This window comes from Equus quagga, chromosome 7, assembly GCF_021613505.1.
Source record: "Equus quagga isolate Etosha38 chromosome 7, UCLA_HA_Equagga_1.0, whole genome shotgun sequence".
NCBI lineage: Eukaryota > Metazoa > Chordata > Mammalia > Perissodactyla > Equidae > Equus > Equus quagga.
The window spans coordinates 72,657,349-72,678,690 of NC_060273.1; the positions used below are offsets into that span (position 1 = coordinate 72,657,349).

Genomic DNA, 21,342 nt, shown 5'->3' on the forward strand with positions numbered 1-21,342 from the left:
AAGGTAAAGCATAATTCTATTTTTGCTAAAATGACAACACTAATGTACATATATGTGTCTGTGAAAATAGATTATCCTTATAAGAACAGAGAAAGTTTGGAAGTGAATACAGCAAGCTGTTAATTCTGGAAGGTGGGACTGGAAGGCCAAAGGAGTGTTTAATATTTTAATTGGGAATTTCTTTTGCCTTAGAGGATGTGGCTGATTTTTACTCTCATTTTTGTGTTTTTCTATATTTTCCAACAATTTTAAATTCACAAGGGTCATCAGAGAGATAAAATACATAAATATTTGGAAGAGAGAGATACAGATCACTTCAGGTACAGAGATCAGAGAAAGTTTCTTCAGAGAAGGTGCCACATTGTCGTGGGCTGTAAAGAACGGGTAGGATTTGAATATCAAAAGATCTGGAGAAAGGCCTTCCCCACAAAGGAAATTTGGGATAGTCTAATACTATGTCCTTTCTTGGAAATGATTAATCTATATTAGATATAAAGATTTTGAAAAGTCTTACAAGTAAGACCCATCATTCACTCAATTTAACAATTCCCAAACATATTTGAAGAATGATTTTTTAAGAAGACCAAGGTTTCCCTTGGGAAATATCTCTACAGGCAAAGGAACAAGAGGTAATAAAGCCCAAGGGATGCCTTGAGAGAGGAGAAGTCCAAAAGGCCCAAGTGAGTTCATTAGAGTCAGGGTCAATCAAACTGAAGCAGGATCTGAAAAGTTAAGCTGGTTCTAAAAGGTAACGAATGCCAAGCTAAGGCATCTGAGACTCTGTGTGTGGTGCGTGTGTGTGTGTGTGTGTGTGATATGAGGCACTGGGAGCAACAGCATTTTTTTTGACATGAAAGGTCAGATCCGTGCTTTAGAAAGATGAATCTGCATTCCCATGTTCATTGTAGCATTATTCACAACAGCCAAGAGATGGAAACAGCCTAAGTGTCTGACAACAGATGAATGGATAAAGAAGATGTGGTACATAAAGAGAACAGAATAATGGAATATTATTCAGCCATAAGAAAGAAAGAAATCTTGTCATTTGTGACAACATGGATGGACCTTGAGACTGTTATGCTAAGTGAAATAAGCCAGACACAGAAAGACAAATACTGCATAGTATCATTTATATGTGGAATCCAAAAAAAAATGGCAAACACAGAAACAGAATAGAAAAGTGGTTGCCAGGGCCGAGGAGTGGGGGAAATAGGGAGAGGTTGGTAAAAGGGTATAAACTTTCATCTGTAAGATGAGTAAAGTCTGAGGGCTTAATGTATAACATGGTGACTGTAGTTGACAACACTGTATTGTATAATCAAAATTTGCTAAGAGAGTAGGACTTAAATGTTCATAAACATATACACACATATATATACATAAAATTCAGCAACCTAACAATAATTTTTCTTCACCTTTTCAAAGCAAAAAAAACAAAAAAAGAAAAATGAATCTGACAATGTTGATACATCAGATCACAAGGAACTACCACAATAATAAATAATATGGATATAAAATAATGTGAGTGGGAGAAAAAATATTTTCTTAGCAAAATTCTTCCTAGGCATTTTCTTAGTTTAAGAAATGTTTCTTTTAAAAGGAAACTACTCTGATTTGCCCCTGAACCCAGAACCCAGGAGCCAAATGACAGACAGGAATCCAACGAGACAGGGCATGAATTGTGTTGTATTAATAATTCACACTCGCCTTAGGGAAGTGTGCCTGAATTAGAGTCCTGTACTGTGACTCCAAAATGATTTTCTTTAAACAAATATATTTATACAAGACATTGAGCGAGGCATATTGATTTTCCCTCTCTGGGAGTTTATAATATCCATATTATTCATTTAATTTTATCTGCCTAATTTAATGTTAACTCACAGGCTGGGTCCCATATGCAGGAGAGTGAATTACCGTGTGCAGAAATCTCAAGGGTTGTGATCAGCAGCACATGGCGGAGTTGCTTTCACCTCTCAAACAAACTGCTTGATTTTTAGCAAAAAATCCATCCTTTCCTTCTAAAAATGGAACTTGCTGGAAGAATAACCAAAGAGAAATGCAATTCTACTGTACCCGGCCTCTCAACAGCTCATATGCCGTCACTCCCAGGGACCACCAGTCAACGGCAAAGGAATAGCCTGCTTCTCTTCTGGAGTTGAACATCTCTGGTGCTGAAAAACACAGAAAAGTCAGGTCAGTTTTACTCTCTGAGACATTAACAAATCTGTTTTCCCAACATGTTCCTCCAAAGGCAAATTACCAGGGTAAAGGGTTTAAACACTTTCATGGGTGTTTATCATCCATTACTAGATTGCTCACAGCAAGCAAAATGTCTAATTTTCTAATCTCTCTCAGTAGCCTCATTCATCAACAACACACACAGGCATGCACATGCCTTAATGGACAAATTCTTCTCTTATTGAGACCATGCACCTATTGGATCCCATGAGTCCTCAGATGTGTGGCTGACCTTGAAATCAAGAACTCTGACAAGATGCTATTTGTTGTCTTGATTTGGAAGGTTTGGCTAAAGGACCTGAATCTGTATTACTGTTGCAAACAATGCTCAGAATTCAGTGAAAGTACATTGGATTGCTCTCCATCTCAGTCATCTGGAAGAGGCAAGAGCAACATTTGCGGCCTGCTATTGGGGGAGAGGGAGGGAGAAGGAGGGAGTTGGCCCTCTGTGACAGAGGTTTTACATCAACTGTGGGGCACTGACACTTTGTAACAGAGTTCTTTGAATTGACTCCAACAGAAGGCAAAGCTACAGTCATTTTTACCCCCAGTGGAGACCCCCCAGTTGTGCATTCTCTAAGTACTTTGACACACCATGGCTGAACCTCCTACATACTCTTCCAAGAATATACCTAACCCCTGGGGGGTGGAATGAGGAAAAAGAAGCACAAAGCAAGGGCAGGTGTCTTATCTGCCTGCTCACCACTCATTCTTAAGAGTCCAGCATGGAACCTGGCACTTAGAGTCACTGAGCAGAAATTTGTTGAATGAATGAACAATACTGAATCAATTAATCAAGTAATGGTTGCGATCATTAGCTCTAGAGTCATGCTGTCTGGGTTCAAAACCTGCCTTCACCACTTATTGTGATCTTGAAGAAGTCAGGTGGCTGCATCTGAGAGTCCTCGTCAGCAAAATCAGAATAAGAAGAAGGCAATCTTATAAAGGTGAGAAATTAAGTGAGATAATGCATGCCAAAATCTCGGCACAGTGCCTGGCACCTGGAAAGTGCTCAAAAAATTAGCAACTCTTCTAGAGAGGCAAACATCCATCATAATGGGAACTTTACCTAGTCAAAAGCTACACACTCTCAACCCAAGACTCTGGTAGTAAGGTGCTGGCTCTGGACAAAGGAATTGGCGTGATGTGGGGCCTAGGCAGACAGGCTTGCCCTGCCCAGTGCACTCAAGGTCTAAGTAAAATCCTGTGGACAACATCCAATTAGAGAGGTGGAATGTTGACATCCCAACGCCCAGGACTGACCCCGACTGTAAGAGCCAACTGTAAGTAGGCCTTGTTCCCTAGTGAATTCACCTTTCATGCATCACTGCACTCCTCCTGTAAGTCACAGCTCCCATGCAATTTGGGAGATAATGGCTCTGACCCCATGGTACCCTACAGACTGGATGGAATGGACTAGAGTTCTGCTTTCCCTTATCAGTATCTCACAGCAAGTCATCTCAGATAGTCCCCCAGGTGACAGGTGACAGACATCTCACAGAAGCTGCAGAGAACTTTAGGAATAAACAGACCATTGTGCTAAGAAAATACCTAACAGAATAAACATTATAACAGCTGTGTATTCTGTCATTTTGGACCATCCTCAGAATTTACGAGTATACTTTCTTCTCCTCTGCTACTCATGCTATTTTCTGGCATGAAGACATTTAAATATGCATTCATTCATTCAACAAATATTCACCGTGTGGCAGGCACTGAGGAATTCTGGTAGAAAACTAAGAAAAAATATCATGGCAACATACAGGAGCATACCAGACGGTAATTCTTTGAGCCCTCAAAGAGCCAAAAACCCAGTGTGAGGGGATACTGAGGGTTTTGATTAACCCTTCAAGAGGATCCCCCTTCTAGGAGGGATGAGGGACTAACTTTCCTTCAAAAAAACCATTATTTTGTTTATTTTTTGGTGAGGAAGATTGGCCCTGAGCTAACATTTGTTGCCAATCTTCCCCCACTTTTTTTTTAAAGATTGGCACCTGAGCCAACAACGGTTGCCAATCTTTGTTTTTTCTTCTTCTTCTTCTTTCTCCCCAAAGCCCCCAGTACACAGTTGTGTATTCTAGTTGTGAGTGCCTCTGGTTGCGCCAATCTTCCCCTTTTTGCTTGAAGAAGATTATCCCTGAGCTAACATCTGTGCCAGTCTTCCTTTATTTTGTATGTGGGATGCTGCCACAGAGTGGCTTGATGAGTGATGTGTAGGTCTGCACCCAGGGTCTGAACCCACAAACCCCAGGTCACCAAAGCAGAGTGCAAGAATTTAACCACTACACCACCAGGGCAACTCCTTTTGTTTGTTTTCTAAAGTATTTCTATACCTACATTTAGAAAAGTAAATAAAACAGAGAAGAATTTAACAAGTAGTTATAAACAAATGGCCACGTAACCATAACACAGGTCATGAGGTAGAATCTTGACCCCATAATCGTGTCCTGTCCTGTTCACAACCATAGAAATAACCATCATCTTGAATTTGTGTTAGTAATTGTCTTGCCTTTCTATATAGATTTACTATCTATGTACGCATGTCTAAGCAATACTCTAGTTTTGCCTATTTTAGTAATATATATGTTTATATATATGTGTGTGTGTGTCTATAGCATATATACATATATGTATGTGTGTATATATATAATATACATGTATGTGTATGTGTGTATGTATATAAAACATATATGTTAAATCCTACACCATGGTTTCTTTACTGTCTTGCTTCTTTTTGCTCAACATTATGTGTATAAAATTTACCTAACTTGCACATAGTTTATTCACATTCAATGCTATATGAATATACTATAATTTACCTATCTATCCTATTGTTGGCAGTCATTTGGCTTCTTTTCAGTTTGGGAGTATTGTGAACAATGCTGTCATGAACATTCCTGCAGATGTAAGACCCTGATAAGTCCACACATCTTCAGGGTACATTCCTGGGAGGGCAACTTCCGGGGGTGGGCTGCATATCTTCTTGCATACTAGATAATGCCAAACTATTTACCAAAGGGGTTGTACCAATTAACACTATGACCAGCAACATATGAGACTTCCCTTTCTCAACCTCCTTATGCACACTTGGTATTAACTGATCTTTTGCTGTGTGGCAATCTAGTGAGTATATAACGGTCTTTCATTGTGGTTTAAATTGGCATTGCCCTGATTACTAATACGCTTGACCACATTTTAATATGTTTACTAGCTATTTAGATTTCCATCTTTTGGTTTTCAGATTTTAAAACAACTGGAGAGTAGATTCTGGTCAGGATGTAAAGAAAGGACCTCAAAACTAATATAATAAATTTAATAAAACAAATTTAGTAATAATTTAATTCCAGAAAGAATTTCTGGAATTTACAAAATGATCCTAAATTTCATCTACAAAAAAAATGTGAATAATGAAAGTTTTCTGAAAAAGGATAAAGAGACTTGCAACCAATGTATTAAATTACATTGTAAAGCTACAATAATTAAAATTGAAAGCCACAGAATATATATGCCAGTACATAAAGATACACAGTTAATGACGAACAAATTTCAAATCAGCATGGAAAGGATCTTATTTAATATATGGTCTCGAAACAATTATTTAATAATCTAACAAAAATAAAGTCAGATCCTTACCATGTATCTTCAGTCAGGATAATATATAGCTGGATTAAAAAAAAATTAAACTATAACAATAATAAAAATATTAGGTAACCACATCTAAAATCTGGAGGTAAGAAGTTCTCGCTAAGAATAGCATCAAAGGTAGAAACTATAAAGTATAAAAACTAATGGTTTGGATGAGTCAGAAAAATAGTCCTTTACATCAAAAATGCCATAAGAACAACAGCAACTAAAAAGGAAATCATATTTATAACACGATACACTAAAATTTAATATTGCTAATTTCTAAAGGGCAAGAATCCTTTATATAACCAATAAGAAATATCAGAATAGGAAGAAAGTATTAACACCCTAATAGAAAATGGGCAAAGAACACGAAGAGGCAATTTACAAAAGAAATACAATTTTAATATCATAATGAGGTACCGTTTTCACTTATCTTTTTGGGAAGATTCAGATATTGATACCGCATGCAGCCCTGTGAGGATGCAAAGAGATGAATATCTTCCGACACTTCCGGTGCAAATGAGTAGAAATCAACAGTGAACTTTCAGGAAGGAAATGCAGTAACATGGATACCCTTTGATCAGGAGTTTTTTGGGAACGTATCACAAGGAAACAATTAAGTTGCAGGACATATTTCTGCTACCAGGATTTTCCTCACAAATTTATATTTCAAAATGAGCAACAACCTAATGTTCAACAACGAAGAATTGGTTAAATAAATTTTGATGCAGCCCTCTAATTCTGTAGCATGGAACCATTACAAACGATAGTGACATATATGGGCGTGGAAAAATAGGCAGAGCGTTAGTTGTCAAGACTCAAGCTCTGGAGTCCAAGAGAAGCGGGTTTCAATTCTGGCTGAGGCCTGTTTATTGACTAGAGGCAGAAAGGCAGCAGAGCAGAGTTAGGAGTTGGCGCTCTGACATCAGACCCTGAGGGCTGCATCCATAGCTCAACCTTGGGCTAAGCTCTTACCCTCTCATGTCTTTAAAGTGCGAATAACAATAGTGCCTGCATCACAGAATTGTTTTTTGATGTAATACTTATGTATTATGTAATGTAATGTTTACGTACTACGTAAGGTTTAAACGTCGTAATACACACCCTTAAAACAGCGCTGGGCATGTAGGAAGAGCTCTGCAAATGTCAGCCATTATACCTTCATCATCATCACCATCACCATCACCATCAACGGCGCCAGGCTGGAGACGTTTTTAGACTTGGGTTTAACTTCAGGCTCTAGAAGTCATGAGTGCTGTGTGCTTATGATCACGTCACTCTCTCTCTAGGCCTGATTTGCTTTTAAGTTTATGAAATCAGAACAGTAAAACCTATTTCAAAGGGTTGCTTTGAGAATTTCACATTATAATAAATACTAAAAACTTAGCAAAGTGCCTGAGCCATAATAAATGCTGACTACATGACGCCTATTATTGTTCGCATTATTATATTAGCAAGTGAGAATTTAACTGACAAAATTTGGTACGATCCAACTCTTAAAAAAATGTTCATGTGTTTGTGTGCGCATAGAAAAAAAGGTCTGGAAGGAAACCATAGATATCTGCAAGTAGAGGGATTAATTTAATTTTTCCTTTGCTTATCTGCATGTTACACATTTTCCATGGTGAATTTGTTTTGTTTTTAATTTGGAGGAGAAGAACGTTTTAATTGGTTAAGCTCTAAGTGATGTGGATTATGTCCACACAGACACAGGAGCAGAGAGAAGGAAGGAGTGGAGTGAAGGGAGGGCGCATGGAGGATGGAGGTAGGAGATTATGAATGGGAGGTGATTATGAACTGGCAGACTGCTCATCCTCCCACTTCCAGAGCCAACGAGCTGCTGAATAATATGCTCAGCATCTCATATTAGTAGATGTTGTATACTCCAAATTATTGAGAACATAATTTTTAAAAAGAGAAAGCAGACTTCATCTATGACACCTCTCCCAAAAATCAAAGCCAAGGGCAACTTCTGGATAAAGAGACAGCGATGACAGTCAGATATTCATTTTTTAATAAAACAAACATTTCTAAGAGTATGGCCTACCTAAATTGGCTTACACACATTTAAAAACCACAATAATTTTTTTTTTTTAATTTCTCTCTTTTGCAGGGAGAAGCTTGATTTTCTGAAGTCAGACACAGCTTGGTTTAAATATAGGCTTTTTCAATTATTAGCCATGTGATCTTGGGTAAATCACTTAGCTTCTTATTTTCTTTATTGTAAAACTGTGATAATTACAGTCTGCCTCATAGAGTTGTTGAGAAAACATAAATGAGTAAATGAATGTAAAACATTTAACACATTGTCTGGTCCATTGAAGACTTTCAATAAATATTAGAAATTGTTAATTATAAGGCTGAAGGTGGAGAGGCACAGAGAACCCTGACGAGATTCCAATTTCCTAGCTCTATGTTGTGAAAAGACTAGAAACGCCAATTTTGAGGAGAATTAAATTATACAGATATTGTACTTAAAATCACTGGGGAGAGACAAGAAAGGTGGCCTCCATTTACTCCTCTCACCATGGAAACCAGGCCTAGAAAACCCAGATGCACATTTCTGATTTGGCTCCAAGAAAATAGCCCATAATATGGAAACCCAGGAAACCTGCGGAATAAACTCGTCAGACCAGCAGGCTTGAATATTCCTTTTTATCATTTGAGTATCGTGGGTTTTAGGCAGAAAATTGGCTGAATTTTATGTGCCCATTATTTTAGAGGTGACAAAAGAGATTTTTTTCCCCCCACTGGTAATTGGAAGCCAGGAAATTTGCAGTTGTTCAAATATCATATAAAATAAGGCTCATTTTTACCCATAGAAGATTTCTTTCTCTTGGAAAGTAAGTAACCCTGCAAGTAGGGTTGTTTGGTTTTGTTTTTTGATTTTTTTCCTTCCCTCTGTTTAGTTACAGGAGGAAGAGAATGAAATATTAAAAGAAAGTGGCGTTGCTCTTGCTCTTGATTTCAAGTTCAAATACTTTGCCTGGGAATTACTCTGACCATATTTAGCCAGCACAATTCATTCCACTCCTGATTTAATTTCACCAGTTTCACCAGCAACATCACCTGCTTTAAGCATTTCAGCTGCTTGGGGTGAACAGTTTTTATTCTTCTGTGATCTACTAACAACTATGCAGTGTCTAGCCTCCCATTTTTGCTGGGTAGGGGGCACCCTTAATGATAGCTCAGTCTGTTACCTAATAAATTTTAATCCCTTTTACTTATTAGAACATTTACTTTAGATAATTTAATATTCAGCCCTGTGAATTTTAAAACGAATCTCATATATGATTCAAAGCTCCGCCATCCCACCCAGTTGGAGTCAGCCACCTTGGTGTGGAGATGGACAACCAAGCTGCCCTCACCTTTTTCCTAGAGAGTAACATTTGTTTTAGAACACCAAAGAGGCAGAGGGATCCTAACAAAAATGCCCTGCCCCTGCTCCAGTGTGATCTCTCCTTAGTTGCTTCTGAGAGCTAACATAGCTCATGGTCTGTGGCAGAGCTTCTCAACCCTGGCTGCATGGTATAATTACCTAAAGAGCTTCTAAACCGTCCTATGCTTGGGTGCCACCCCCAGAGATTCTGATATAGTTGGGCTCTACTGGGACCGGTGTTGCCTTCAGTATGCCATGATGCTGACAGGAGCCTCCATCCCTTCCAGGCTGCACCACCTGGGCACTGGAGGGGCCCTTGTGAAGCTGGACCACATCCTCTGGCTAATCCATGCACCCCCAACCCCCAACACATACATACTCACACACTGCTGCAACTCTCCATCTCTTACTGCTGTGGTCCCCAGCAAAACTTGACTCCAAACTCATCAACCTGCCATGGCCAACTCACACTCTGTTGGTTCAGGGACCAGTCAGCAAGGACAGTGACTAACAGACATCAACCAAGAATGGGATGCCAGGTGCCTCTTCTCACAGTTACTCACAGAACACAGCTAATTCTCTTGAGATCTGACTCACTCGCCTGAGGAACAGCAGGGAGAGGGGAGGAAGAAGGCCCTCCTCCTGTATACCATATTACCCCCAAAGGGCAGCAGGCCCTTTATATTTCTGGTGTGGATGGGAGGTAGGGCTAGCTCTGATGGAACGGTGCCTACACAGAGATGGTGCCTCCAACAACAGAAATTAGAATTGGTATTAATTTGTGACTGTTAACACAATTAAATGTGACACCTAGTTGACAATTTTGACACCTAACCCTACCCTTTTAGTCATCCTCTGGGTAAATTTTTAATCTTCAGGCAAAACCCTCATCTTTACAAAGGAGAATTCATGGGATTGTTCTGGATAAAATGAAAACTAAAATGATAACTGGAAGGCATTCTGTGAACTTTACAGCCTTATGCATGTAATGGAGTATTATGTAAATTATAGTTATAATAATACTTATGTCATTGATTACCATCCTACAGATTACTGCGTCTTATTTCTTTGTATGATTGTATTTTTTTAAGCTCCTCTCTCTAGAAGCTAAGTTCCATGGCCTGGAGACCTTGTCAGTTTTGCTCACTACAGGGTCACCAGCAGCTGGCACGGTGCCAAGCACACAGAGGCAATTAGTAGACATTTATTGAATTAATTTAAATTTTTTGTTAGGAAGTGGGTAGAAGCTGTCCCAAATAACTCATAAAATCCTGTTTTCCAAATATAATCAAGAGCCCTCCTGAATCAAGATCAGATTGAGTGCTTGCTAAATGGAGAACCTTGAGGCTCATCTCAGACCCATGAAATCAGAAGCTCCCCAGGTAAAGTCAGAGGGGGACCTGGCATTTCTAGTTGCAAATCTCTACAGTTGATGTGACCCGAAATAAACGGTGTCCACAGGAATGAAAAACAAGTCTCGCTCATAGTCACTACAGCCATTCACGAAGCCCGTACCCATGTAAGGCTTGGTGCCAGCCACGGTGGTGATCCGCATCTCCCTGGACACCATCGCGGCAATGTTGAAGTCTGTGATGTGCACGTGCCCTGGCAAGAGAGAAGGACCACAGAGAACGTTAAGTCCCATTCAACCCAGTGGCACAACCACGCTTCTAACTAAAAGCATCCGGAAGCTTAGTCTGTAAAGTCTTGTATGCCAGTTGCAATCGGGTACAGGCAGTAAAAGCTCAGTTAGCTAGTCTGTCAAGACCAACACGGTCTTCAAGCAGCAGCAGGCAGAACACGACATGCAAGGGGGAATGTCTGATTGTAAATCTGCAGTTCAACCTCAGAAAGTTTGACGGTTAAGAGCTCACACTCCAGTAATTCTTAGGCAATTTTTGTCGGCAACATTTTCAGTTGGTATAACCTGTGAGTATCAACAGGGAGGCAGCCAAGAGTTATTCAAGGTAGCAAATTTCCGAGCTGTCTCTTAGGGGATCTTTTTTTCTTTCTTTTTTTTTTTTTAAGAGACAAACATTACTACTACAAAGCTGACATGAATAGGGATATATATATTTATTTATTTGCCAAGAAAGAGTCTTTTTTTCTCCCTGTTTTTCTGAAATATCCTTAGTATTTTTTGTCTGATAGTTCAGGTTGTCCTCTCTCGACCTCCAATAAAATAACTTATCAAGGAAAGGCAAGAGAAAAAAGTCAAGTTTTATTTATAAAGAGGCTGTATAAAGAGTCCTAGACTGGCAGCCACGAGGCCTAAGACCTGCCCGGAACTCTGCTCCTAATACATCATAGACTTTAAGTCCTTTCCTGTGTTGAGCCTTAGTTTCCCTTTATTAAAAAAAAAAAAAGGAAGGGGTTGGCTAGATGATCTCCAGCGTCTCTCTCACCTCTATCGCTCACGGCGACAAAGTGCGGGTCTAACATTAAGTTTGGTAGTGAGCACCCCCTACAAAGAGCGTTAGGATCCTTGCATTTACAGCAAGGGGGGAAAGAGTGGTACTAGAAGCTCGGGCATACAAATCCGCTATGCTTGCTCTTGGCGTGAAAGTCATATGCTTTCAGAGGATCTTGAAGTGTTGGCATTTCCATTTACACGCTTCTGGGGTTTTGATGAGATATGGCTGTATCGGAGGGGATGTCATCTGATTCTTCTTCCACATCTCACAGTCCACACTCTCCCCAGCCAAATGTCACTATCTGCTCCCTGATAGCAACCAGCTTGCTGCTAAAGATAAATCTCACAGCCTCATCACCAGGGTTTTGTTTGGGGCAAAAAGTGTTTTGCGTTTGTTTATGGGATGACATTTTAATAAAGTAAAAGCAGCACTCTTCTAGCTAAAAGTGAAGGTACTCTGGCCTGAATGTTACCAACGGATGATTCAATAACTTACGCTATCACAGGATATAGATTGTCTCAGGTTTCTCTCTCTCTCCCCGTGGGTCATGCTCAAAGCACTGGATCAATGGTTTACCAGCTTTGATAGAAAATAGGTCAGCCTGGAGACTTTGTGATTAAGAGCCTTTTCTCCGGGGTCAGACAGCTTGGCTTCTGACCACCAGTCAGAAGTCCAGGCTCTACTACTAAACTAGCTGTGTTACCTTAAAAGGCTGATTTATCTTCTCTCTAAAGTTGGGATGATAATAGTAGTCTTCTTAGGTTGTTGGGAAGATCAAATGAAATAACGACTGGGGAAGACAGTTCAACATCCGGCAGGAAGTGAGTGTTCAATTGTTGCTATTTGTCATGATCAAAAACTGCAATGTCATTTTGCAAAACACACAAGCCTGGACTTCCCTCTCCTGAGACTCCAATGCAATGGGACTGGTAGGAGAGCCAGAAACCCACATTAAAAACAACCAGAAACTTCACAGGTGGTTCAGATGAGCAACCAGACATGCGATTCTCTACTTTAGTCTGAGTAGATGCTCTCAGCTGACTGGAGCCTGAGATTGTCTGTGCTCATGTAGGAGAAGGTAGAGGATGTTTTAGAGTCAGTTGGTTGTCAAAGTGTGGTTCCCCGGACCAGCAACATCAGCATCACCTGGGAACTTGTTCGAAATGCAAATTCTCGGGCCCTATCCTGGACCTACTGAATCAGAGACTCTGAGGGTGAGGCCCCCGGGTTTAAACAAGCCCCCAGGTGATTCTGACCCCAAGAAAGTTTGAGACCATGTTTTCAAAAGAAGACCTGGCTGAGCAGAAGATCCTGACGCCAGTAAGTACTCACTACATATCTTCTGAATTTGGCTGAAAGAATGTTGAATTTGTTTTAAGTAATATTTACATTCATACGATTAATTGCAGTTTTCAAAAGGTTTTCACACACCTTAGTGTGGTGAAGTAGTCTCTATTTTATAGAAAAGTTGTTTGTGGCTAAGTGCACAGGGTCCCAAGTAGCAGAGCTGGGATTAGGATCTAGGATTTGGTCCAGACTCCTTTGGTGCGTTATGAATAGCCCAAAATCTTTTTTGTGCTGTATCACAAGACCAAAGAGGAGAATAAACAGAAACAACAAGCTTCTGGTTGGCTCAGAGTTTACCTCCCCACCAGGATGCACAGTAAAGGAGGGGGAGGAATTATTTGAAGGCCAGGAGCTACTGGCACTTGCAACCTGGTGCTCTTAAGCTAAACAAGGAAAGCAGAACTTCATAAAGCCCATGGACACCAGCCTGAAGCCTCAGTTCCAGAACGCTGCTGTACTTCCATCAGCTCACCTTGATCTTTCTGCCAGCTTCCTTTCTGTGTTGTGAAAATAAATCTGAGTGCCGGCTCACGGGGGAAGGTTCAGTCACTGCTGACTGAGGGGCAGAGGAATTGCCTTGGGAGTGCATGACCACTCTGGCCTCTTGCATAAGCCCAGGCCCTGAGGGAGACTTAGAACAGAGTTTCTCAACCTCAGCACTATTGAGATCTTGGACCTGATGCCTGTTTGCTATGGAGGGCTGTCCTGTGCATCGTAGGATGCTCACTAGCATCCCTGGCCTTTACCCACTAGATGCCAATACCACTTCCCACTGCTGGCTGGAATCCTGACAACCAAAAATGTCTCCAGATATTGCCAAATGTCCCCTGCAGAGAGACGCAGTAGAGAAAAATCATCCCCTGTTAGAACCACTGCCTTGCTGTGACAAAGTTTTCAGTTACAAGGCTGAGAGCCTCCGGATTTAGTACTCTAGGAGAAGATGGTTTTTTGAGATACAATTGACATACAGCAGTGTAGAAGTTTAAAGTGTAAAGCATAATGATTTGACTTACATATATTGTGAAATGGTGCCATAATAAGTTTAGTTAGCATTCATCATCTCATATAGATAGAAAAAATATTTTTTTCCTTGTGATGAGAACTCTTAGGATTTCCTCTCTTAATGACTTTCATATATACCGTACAGCAGCATTAACTATAGTCATCCCACTGTACATTACATCCCTAGTGCTTACTTATTGTATAACTGGAAGTTTGTATTTTTTGACCACCTTCATCCAATTCCCCATCCTCCCCACCCCATCTCCTTTGGTAACCACAAATCTGATCTCTTTTTCTATGAGTTTAGTTTAAATTCTTTTTTCACATATGAGATCATACGGTTTTTGTCTTTGTCTGACTTATTTCACTTAGTATAGTGCCCTCAAGGTCCATTCATGTTGTCACAAATGGCAGGGTTTCCTCCTTTTTTATGGTTGAATAATATTCCATTGTATATATACACCATGGCTTCTTTATCCATTCATCTGTTGATGGACACTTAGGTTGTTTACACGTCTTGGCTATTGTAAATAAGGCTGCTATGAGTATAGGGGTGCACATATCTTTCTGACATAGTGTTTTCATTTCCTTCTGATATATTCCCAGAAGTGAACTTGCTGGATCATATGGTAGTTTTATTTTTAATTTCTTGAAGAACCTCCATACTATTTTAGGAAAAGGTTTTTGCCTTTTCACCTCTGCACCTTGAGACATAGGATCACCTTAAAAATCTGAATTTATAGTATTGAGTCATTGAATTCAATTATTGTTGTTGTTACTTGTACTTTCTCTCACTGTGCCTGTGTCCAGCCTGAGGATCTTTCTCAAGACGGCCCTCTAGGACACCACAATCAATCGGTTGCTATTGCCTCTAACTTTCAAAAATTTCCCCTACTTAAAAATGTTTAGAGTATATGTGCCACATTTTTCTGGAATTTTTGTTAAAAAATGCATATCCTTAAGCAACAGCTGAGACTTCAGAAATCTGATTATTTGGGAATAGGGTACGACATTCTACACTGTATAATTTTTCAAAAAGATGCTGCCCACTTGATTTTTAGGCAGATATTGGGACCCTGTAAAGGTGTTAAGGTGGCAGGCTTAGTTCCTCCTTGCACCTCCAGAGTGAGTTTTTGCCTTTCTCTGTTCCCTGTGACTGGGGATGATATTAAGAAACCTAAATTACAGATGATGCCATAATTGTCATCCTCTCAGATATGCCAGGAAGACATTATTGTTTCTCTGGTTGCAGCATTTATTTCCTAAATAATTTAAGAAAAACACAAGAATTTCAGACACTATGGAATTGATAGAATTGGATGGGGTAATTAAATTGGTAGGATATGAAAATATATATCAGGACAGCTGGTTATGAGCCATCCAAGATCTAATTGCCATTTTGGGCCCTGAACTAGTGAATGAGACATTTGGGGAGAACAATAACAGGTATGCTCTAAATTAAAAACATTTTTTAAGTCAACTTCTGATGTATCAGGAACGTTCATTCACACCATGGAAAGATTCTCCATTTTATAGTAAATATAAATATAAATCCCCTTTAAATATAAATTTCTAAACAGAAATCTTTTAAATATAAATCCTTATAAATATTATAAATATGTTATCAAATATAAATATAAAATGCATATGAACCGATATGAACCAGTAAGAATAAAACAGAGTTTCTGTGTGTTACTGAATGGTGCCGAATTAAAATATAAGCAACGTGATGTATGTAATACACAGCTCACTTGAAGGAACGGGTATAGGAGGCACATCAGAGAGAGACAATTATCCTTCACAGTTGCTAAAATCTCCATGCAAGAGGCGCATGTGATGGCCCACCAGGGATGAAACATTATAAATGTGGGTGGAGAAGACAAATGAGAGTTCAAATATGGGACACGGAAAACCACACCAGAAGACACACCAGAACGCAGGCTTTGATTTCTGGTTCAGTTGATTCTCACAAGAGCAGCTCTACCTAATGACCTCAGGGGTTGGGGGTTAGCAGGAGTTTATTCATTTCAAAGCGGTTAATTATGATTCCTGAGCAATGCCTGAAAGTCTCAGTTTTTCAGAATCTGAATAAACAGAAAGTAAATAACCTCAAAAATTGTTTTCTCCAGAAAGGGATCCCAGGACAATGTTTAGAGAATTGCTCTCAATCTTTTTTGTTTGTTTGCTTCCATCCCATTCACATATCCGATCCTTCCCACGGGAATATTTCTCTTATTAACGGCAGTGATTTTCAAGTTGAGTTCAGGATTGGAATACAATAACAAAAAGCCCCCTCTTAATTCTTTGTCCAAACCCAAAACTTGAGAATTAAAGAGGTCATTGTAAAAAGTACCCCACGTGACAGGTGTAGACTGGGCCTGTCCCTCAGGCAGACTGGGATGACTGCTCATACTCCCTAAGCAACTGAGCCCCAGCCCCACCAAGAATAAAATGCCCCAGAAAGTGGGCTTAGCCCCCCGCCCGCACGAAGGAAAAGCAGAATGCGCCACTGAAATTGTAGTTACCTGAGAATTCAACAAAATTGTTTAAATACAAGACCTAACAAGTAGACACACAGAATCTTTGGTATATCCCTTCTGGAATCAAAATAATTCTTTGGTAAAGACAATTTCACTGACTATCTGATATAGACAAAGCCACATAAAACAAGATGGAGGAGTCTAAGCTTCCTTCCCTGAGGGAAAAAGCCACTTCTACCTCATGGGAATCATACTAACATTTAATTCTTACTGAGTGATTTCTCTGTGGCAAACATTGCAATCAAGCTCTTTATAAATCGAACGTCAGTTAGTCTTTACAATGACCCTAAGAAGTAAGTACTATTTTGATCCTTGAAGAAACTGAGGTGCAGAGAAAGTTTAGACAACTTGTCCAAACTCTCAGAGGGGGTGAAGTGGGTTTTGAACTCAGGCAATCTGGCTCCAGTAACCACGCTCTTGAGTACAATAATACACAATTAATCTTTCACAAGGGTAGTCTCCAAGGGTGGTTAAACTTGAAGATTAATTTATTTCTGGACCTTTCTCCTAATCTACAATCATCAAGTAGCCAAGAAAATGAGGAAGAGAAAGAAGCTAAATGAGAGAGAAAAGGATGAGTTCATGGCAGAAATAAGATGGAGCCATGTTTAAGACCCAAGATTAAAACACTGTCTCTGAATGGGAGGTAAATCTGAAAAGGGTTTTGGTTGACAAGACCTATATGTGTCTATTTAGGGCCTCAACAAATGGTCAACCAATATATTGTGCACAAAGGCAACCAGTTGAGGGGGCAAGTGGGGACAGAACCCCAAAGTGGGTTTTGCTTGACCAGCCAAGCACCTTCATAAAGCTATGATAGACAGAGGGAGGACCTTTTTCTATGTTATGCACAGGTGGCCTCTACAGGCTAGGGGAGGCCTTCTCCACACTCCCAAAGCTCCATAGACTGTATTTGCTCCACAGTGAGAGGATCCTGCCTCCTATTTGAGGCAAGGATAGCTGTTGTTTTAATGAAAGTCACCTTCATGCTAAGTCTCACCATTGCTCACATTTCTGAGATTCAGAGGATCTGTTCCCAAATGTCAGAAGCAGTAAAGGAAAGGAAGAAATAAGGCACTGGAAGAAAGTGGAAAAAATCTTTTTAGACAGTCTATAAATAAATAATAACCCTGAGCTTTGAAATTAGAGGTCATAGACAAAAGTGTTTCTTAGCCCTCTGAACACAGGTGGGGTCTGCCAAATTAGGTTTAAAACGCAACTGGGTAAATAAATAATGAGCGATGGATTGTTTGGAGTTTCAGTTCCACTTGCAAATCCCTTTTGTAAAAATCGAATGAATACAGAGCTTTGCAGATTTAGGACTCCCTCATCTAGCAGCTTTCTAGAAACATGACAAGGATCTTATTGCCACTGTAACATTTATAACCTGCAGGCTGTGTGTCCTATAGGTCTGTTCTGATACACCAATAAATCCAAATGGACATTAAAATAAATATTAGGAAGAGATTATACACATTTAATCATTGTTGCCAATGATTGTTCTACAGGATATCTTTAATCAGTGTTTTTTGAACTCCATTTTTTCATTTATCACCTTCATGGTTATTGCCATATGCCTATATCACTTTCATATCTGGGTACCACATATACTGTTATCTACTTTATATTTTTCTTTAAACTGACTGATTTTTTTAAACTGAAAAATCTTTGAACAGAAAACTTGATATCTCTTCTGCAAATGTAAAACCAATTTTCCCTCATAAGAAGGAAAGCATAAAAGTAGACACAATGAGAACAAAATAATGTCACTAATTTCTAGGTAGACCCTATTGCCTGCCAAATGCTCTAAGCTTAAGGTCTGTTCTGACTTTATGGAAAAAGAGAGATGATTGTTTTAAAGATATGAAGGCAAACCAGCACCAAAAGACTGTGATAGTTATCTTGAAGAAATCAGTAGGAGTGGAAGAAAATTGAAAAGAGAATGACTTTCTCATTAGGTAAATTGAATGTTATTTAAGGGTGTACTGGTGCACTGCGCCACTGCTATAAGAAATAAAGTGCCCCCACCAAATCCCTCCCACCCATAAAATGGAGTTTGTACCTGTAATTCAACTGAATCAAGCAAGACACCTTTGCCATGCGTAAGACTCCTTTGCTGGGGATAATCGACTTGTTCTACGTGTCATGTAGTTGACTGCAAACAGATCATTCACTTACCATGTTCATCAAGCAACATGTTGTCAGGCTTCATATCCCTAGGGGAGTAAAAAGAAAAAAGAAAGTTGTTCATAGTAACGCAAACAAACAAACATAACGAAAGGATGAAGGCAAAAAGGCTCAAGAATGCTAACTAGAGTCGAAACAATGTACTATCCCCTCATCGCTCACAATCTCATTCAGTTCTCACACTGAATCTATGAGATGGTTACGATTAATACTCAAATTTCTAGATCAGAAAGATGAGGCTTAAGGAGCTTAAGTAACGTAACCCAAGGTCACAGAGCTAGCAAACGGGAGAGCAGGGCTCTGAACCCGCATCTCTCTCATTCAAAAGCTCAGACTCTTAATTTCTATAGCATATTACACGCAAGCACGTAAATACGGCTCCATGGGATCATACAGCATTTAAATGATCATAAAGCAGCAGTACTAGTCGTATTTTTGTCTGTGTAACTTTATAGAGTTACACAGATGAAATGAACTTAAAGACTATCAAATGAGAAACAAAACGGTCTATAATGTGATTGTATTTTAAACTTGCAGAGATTAGAATCTTTTTTAGGATGATGCTATGATGCCTCTAGTTACTTAATAAATATTTTTCCTGGGGTAATTAAAGGATTTAGATAGTTTTGCATGCATTTGTGAGATCCTTAAATCCATCAGAGGGAAAAAACCCCACCCTCTTCCAATGAAGGGTGTAGTTTGAGGGTAAATACTTAGAGGAATGGCCTATAGAGTTTTCAAAGTCCTCAGGAAAGGAATATCATCATAAGCAGCACTCCTCAATCGGAGAACAGCACTGTAGTTCATAATAGCCCTCATTCCTCCACGCTCAGGTTTGCACTGCCCTTCCCTAATGGACCATTAAAGCCCTTCAACCTAAATTCACAGACGGCATTAGGGAAGAAATTCTGAAACAGGTTTTGGGAACACATTTTCAGCCTAGTCAAGTGACTTTTACACTACTAGAATAAGGTGACCTTAGTCTTTGACTGACCAAGACTGTCAGGGTCCTCTTTTCTTGAAAATATTAATGAATAACAAGCCCTTTACTTACAAACAGAATCAAGTATGCACCACACCCAACATGCAGACGCATGGCTAGTCTCATGAACTTTGAATATCTTCTCATTTAGTTTGGTAGGTTGTTAAAATTAATTCTGGATTCACAGAGTGGTCATCTGTATCTGCGGCAATTTTTCTCTGGCGCAGGGTACAATTTGATAAGAAGATGGAATGTCAGGGAGTTTTAAACTGCATGTTTCTATGGCTAAACTCTCTCTCAATATTGCAGACTCTGCCCCAAACCCTTTCATGGATCCCATCATTTCAAGAATTATCAAGTCCAAACTCACTCATACAAAATAAAGGCCCTTTCATAATCTGGCTCCTGTGCTCCAGCCAGATGGAAGCACATGGGGTCCCCCAAATTCTCCCTGCACCCCCTCACGTTCTGCTGTTCCTTTGCCTGAGTCACAGCCTCCTCATACTGCACCTAGACAACGCAGTCATCCCTCACCTCATAGTTCAGACGCCACTTCTTGCAGGGAGCCTTCACTCATTTTCCAATTCTCAGTCAATGGCCCTCCTATGTGTTCTGCATGGTCTACTTCTTCCACGATAACTTTTATCATACTTATATTTATTTTTTCTCCAACTGAATCATGAACTCCTTGAGGGCAGGGATGGTTTCCTGATTAATGTCATATTCCATCATACAGGCTCCTAGCGCCTGGTGGGCAGTAAATGAATGACCAAATGATATGGGGAGAATCTCTAGTCCACTCAAGAAAGCGAACGCTTACGGTATATATCAGAGCACTACAGTGCACCATCAAACTCGCTGAAGTTTAAAGCTCAAGGTAAAACCAGGCATTAGGCTCTTGCCATCTCTTTCAGACCTGCATCCAATGAGCATCAGTCAGTGTCTGCCAGGGATGGAGGAGGCACAGAGGGCCCTGCCAGCAGGGAGGAGACTTGAGTGTAGCAAGATCAGCATAATTATTTTGTGGCCTGAATTTATGAGGGCTTCCTGGGTGAAATGAATTGCTTGCTGTGGATTTGACACTTTATGAGCTTTCTATTAAATCCCTAGGCAGGATTTTTCTTATTTATTAAAGCCACACATCATTATATCTACTACTTTTCCCAGAAACTACCTTGGAGCTTAAAGAATAATACAAAGATCAGAGAGGTAACAATTCGTTTAAGGTGATGCTTCTTACTTTAATCTTATATTCATTTATTCATTGAATATCTACTTTGATAAGTCACTGTGCGAGGAAATAGGAAATATAACAATAAATGAGATATAGTTCCCTCTGGGATGAAGAGGAGAAGAAAGGTTCATAAGGAACCACGACAAAAAGGTTTAAAGTGGTAAAGGGGCCTGTTTGTTACGAAATTCAGAGAAAGAAGATGAAGAAAATCCAAGACAACTAAAAGAAAAAGTGAAATTTTAATATAAAAATAAAGAATATAAGCATAGATTCTAAGCACGAAGTTTCTCCAAAATGTGATGAGGTAACTTTTAAGTCACTACAGGGTAAACTGCAGTGTGGGAACTGTTTATTCATGTACCAGGAGGAAGAAAATGAAAGTAAACCCAGTG

General features: G+C 39.6%; 1 protein-coding gene across 1 annotated transcript in view; it reads right to left on the reverse strand.

Annotated features, from left to right (window-relative positions):
- STK32A (serine/threonine kinase 32A) overlaps positions 1–21,342 on the reverse strand; it is a 113,920-nt gene that overhangs the window by 15,443 nt on the left and 77,135 nt on the right. The window contains exons 6-8 of the mRNA XM_046665544.1: positions 18,726–18,763; positions 10,760–10,849; positions 2,074–2,171 (exon numbers count right to left, since the gene is read on the reverse strand). Coding sequence (XP_046521500.1) covers positions 2,074–2,171; positions 10,760–10,849; positions 18,726–18,763 — 226 coding nt within the window. The remainder of the gene's footprint in view (positions 1–2,073; positions 2,172–10,759; positions 10,850–18,725; positions 18,764–21,342) is intronic.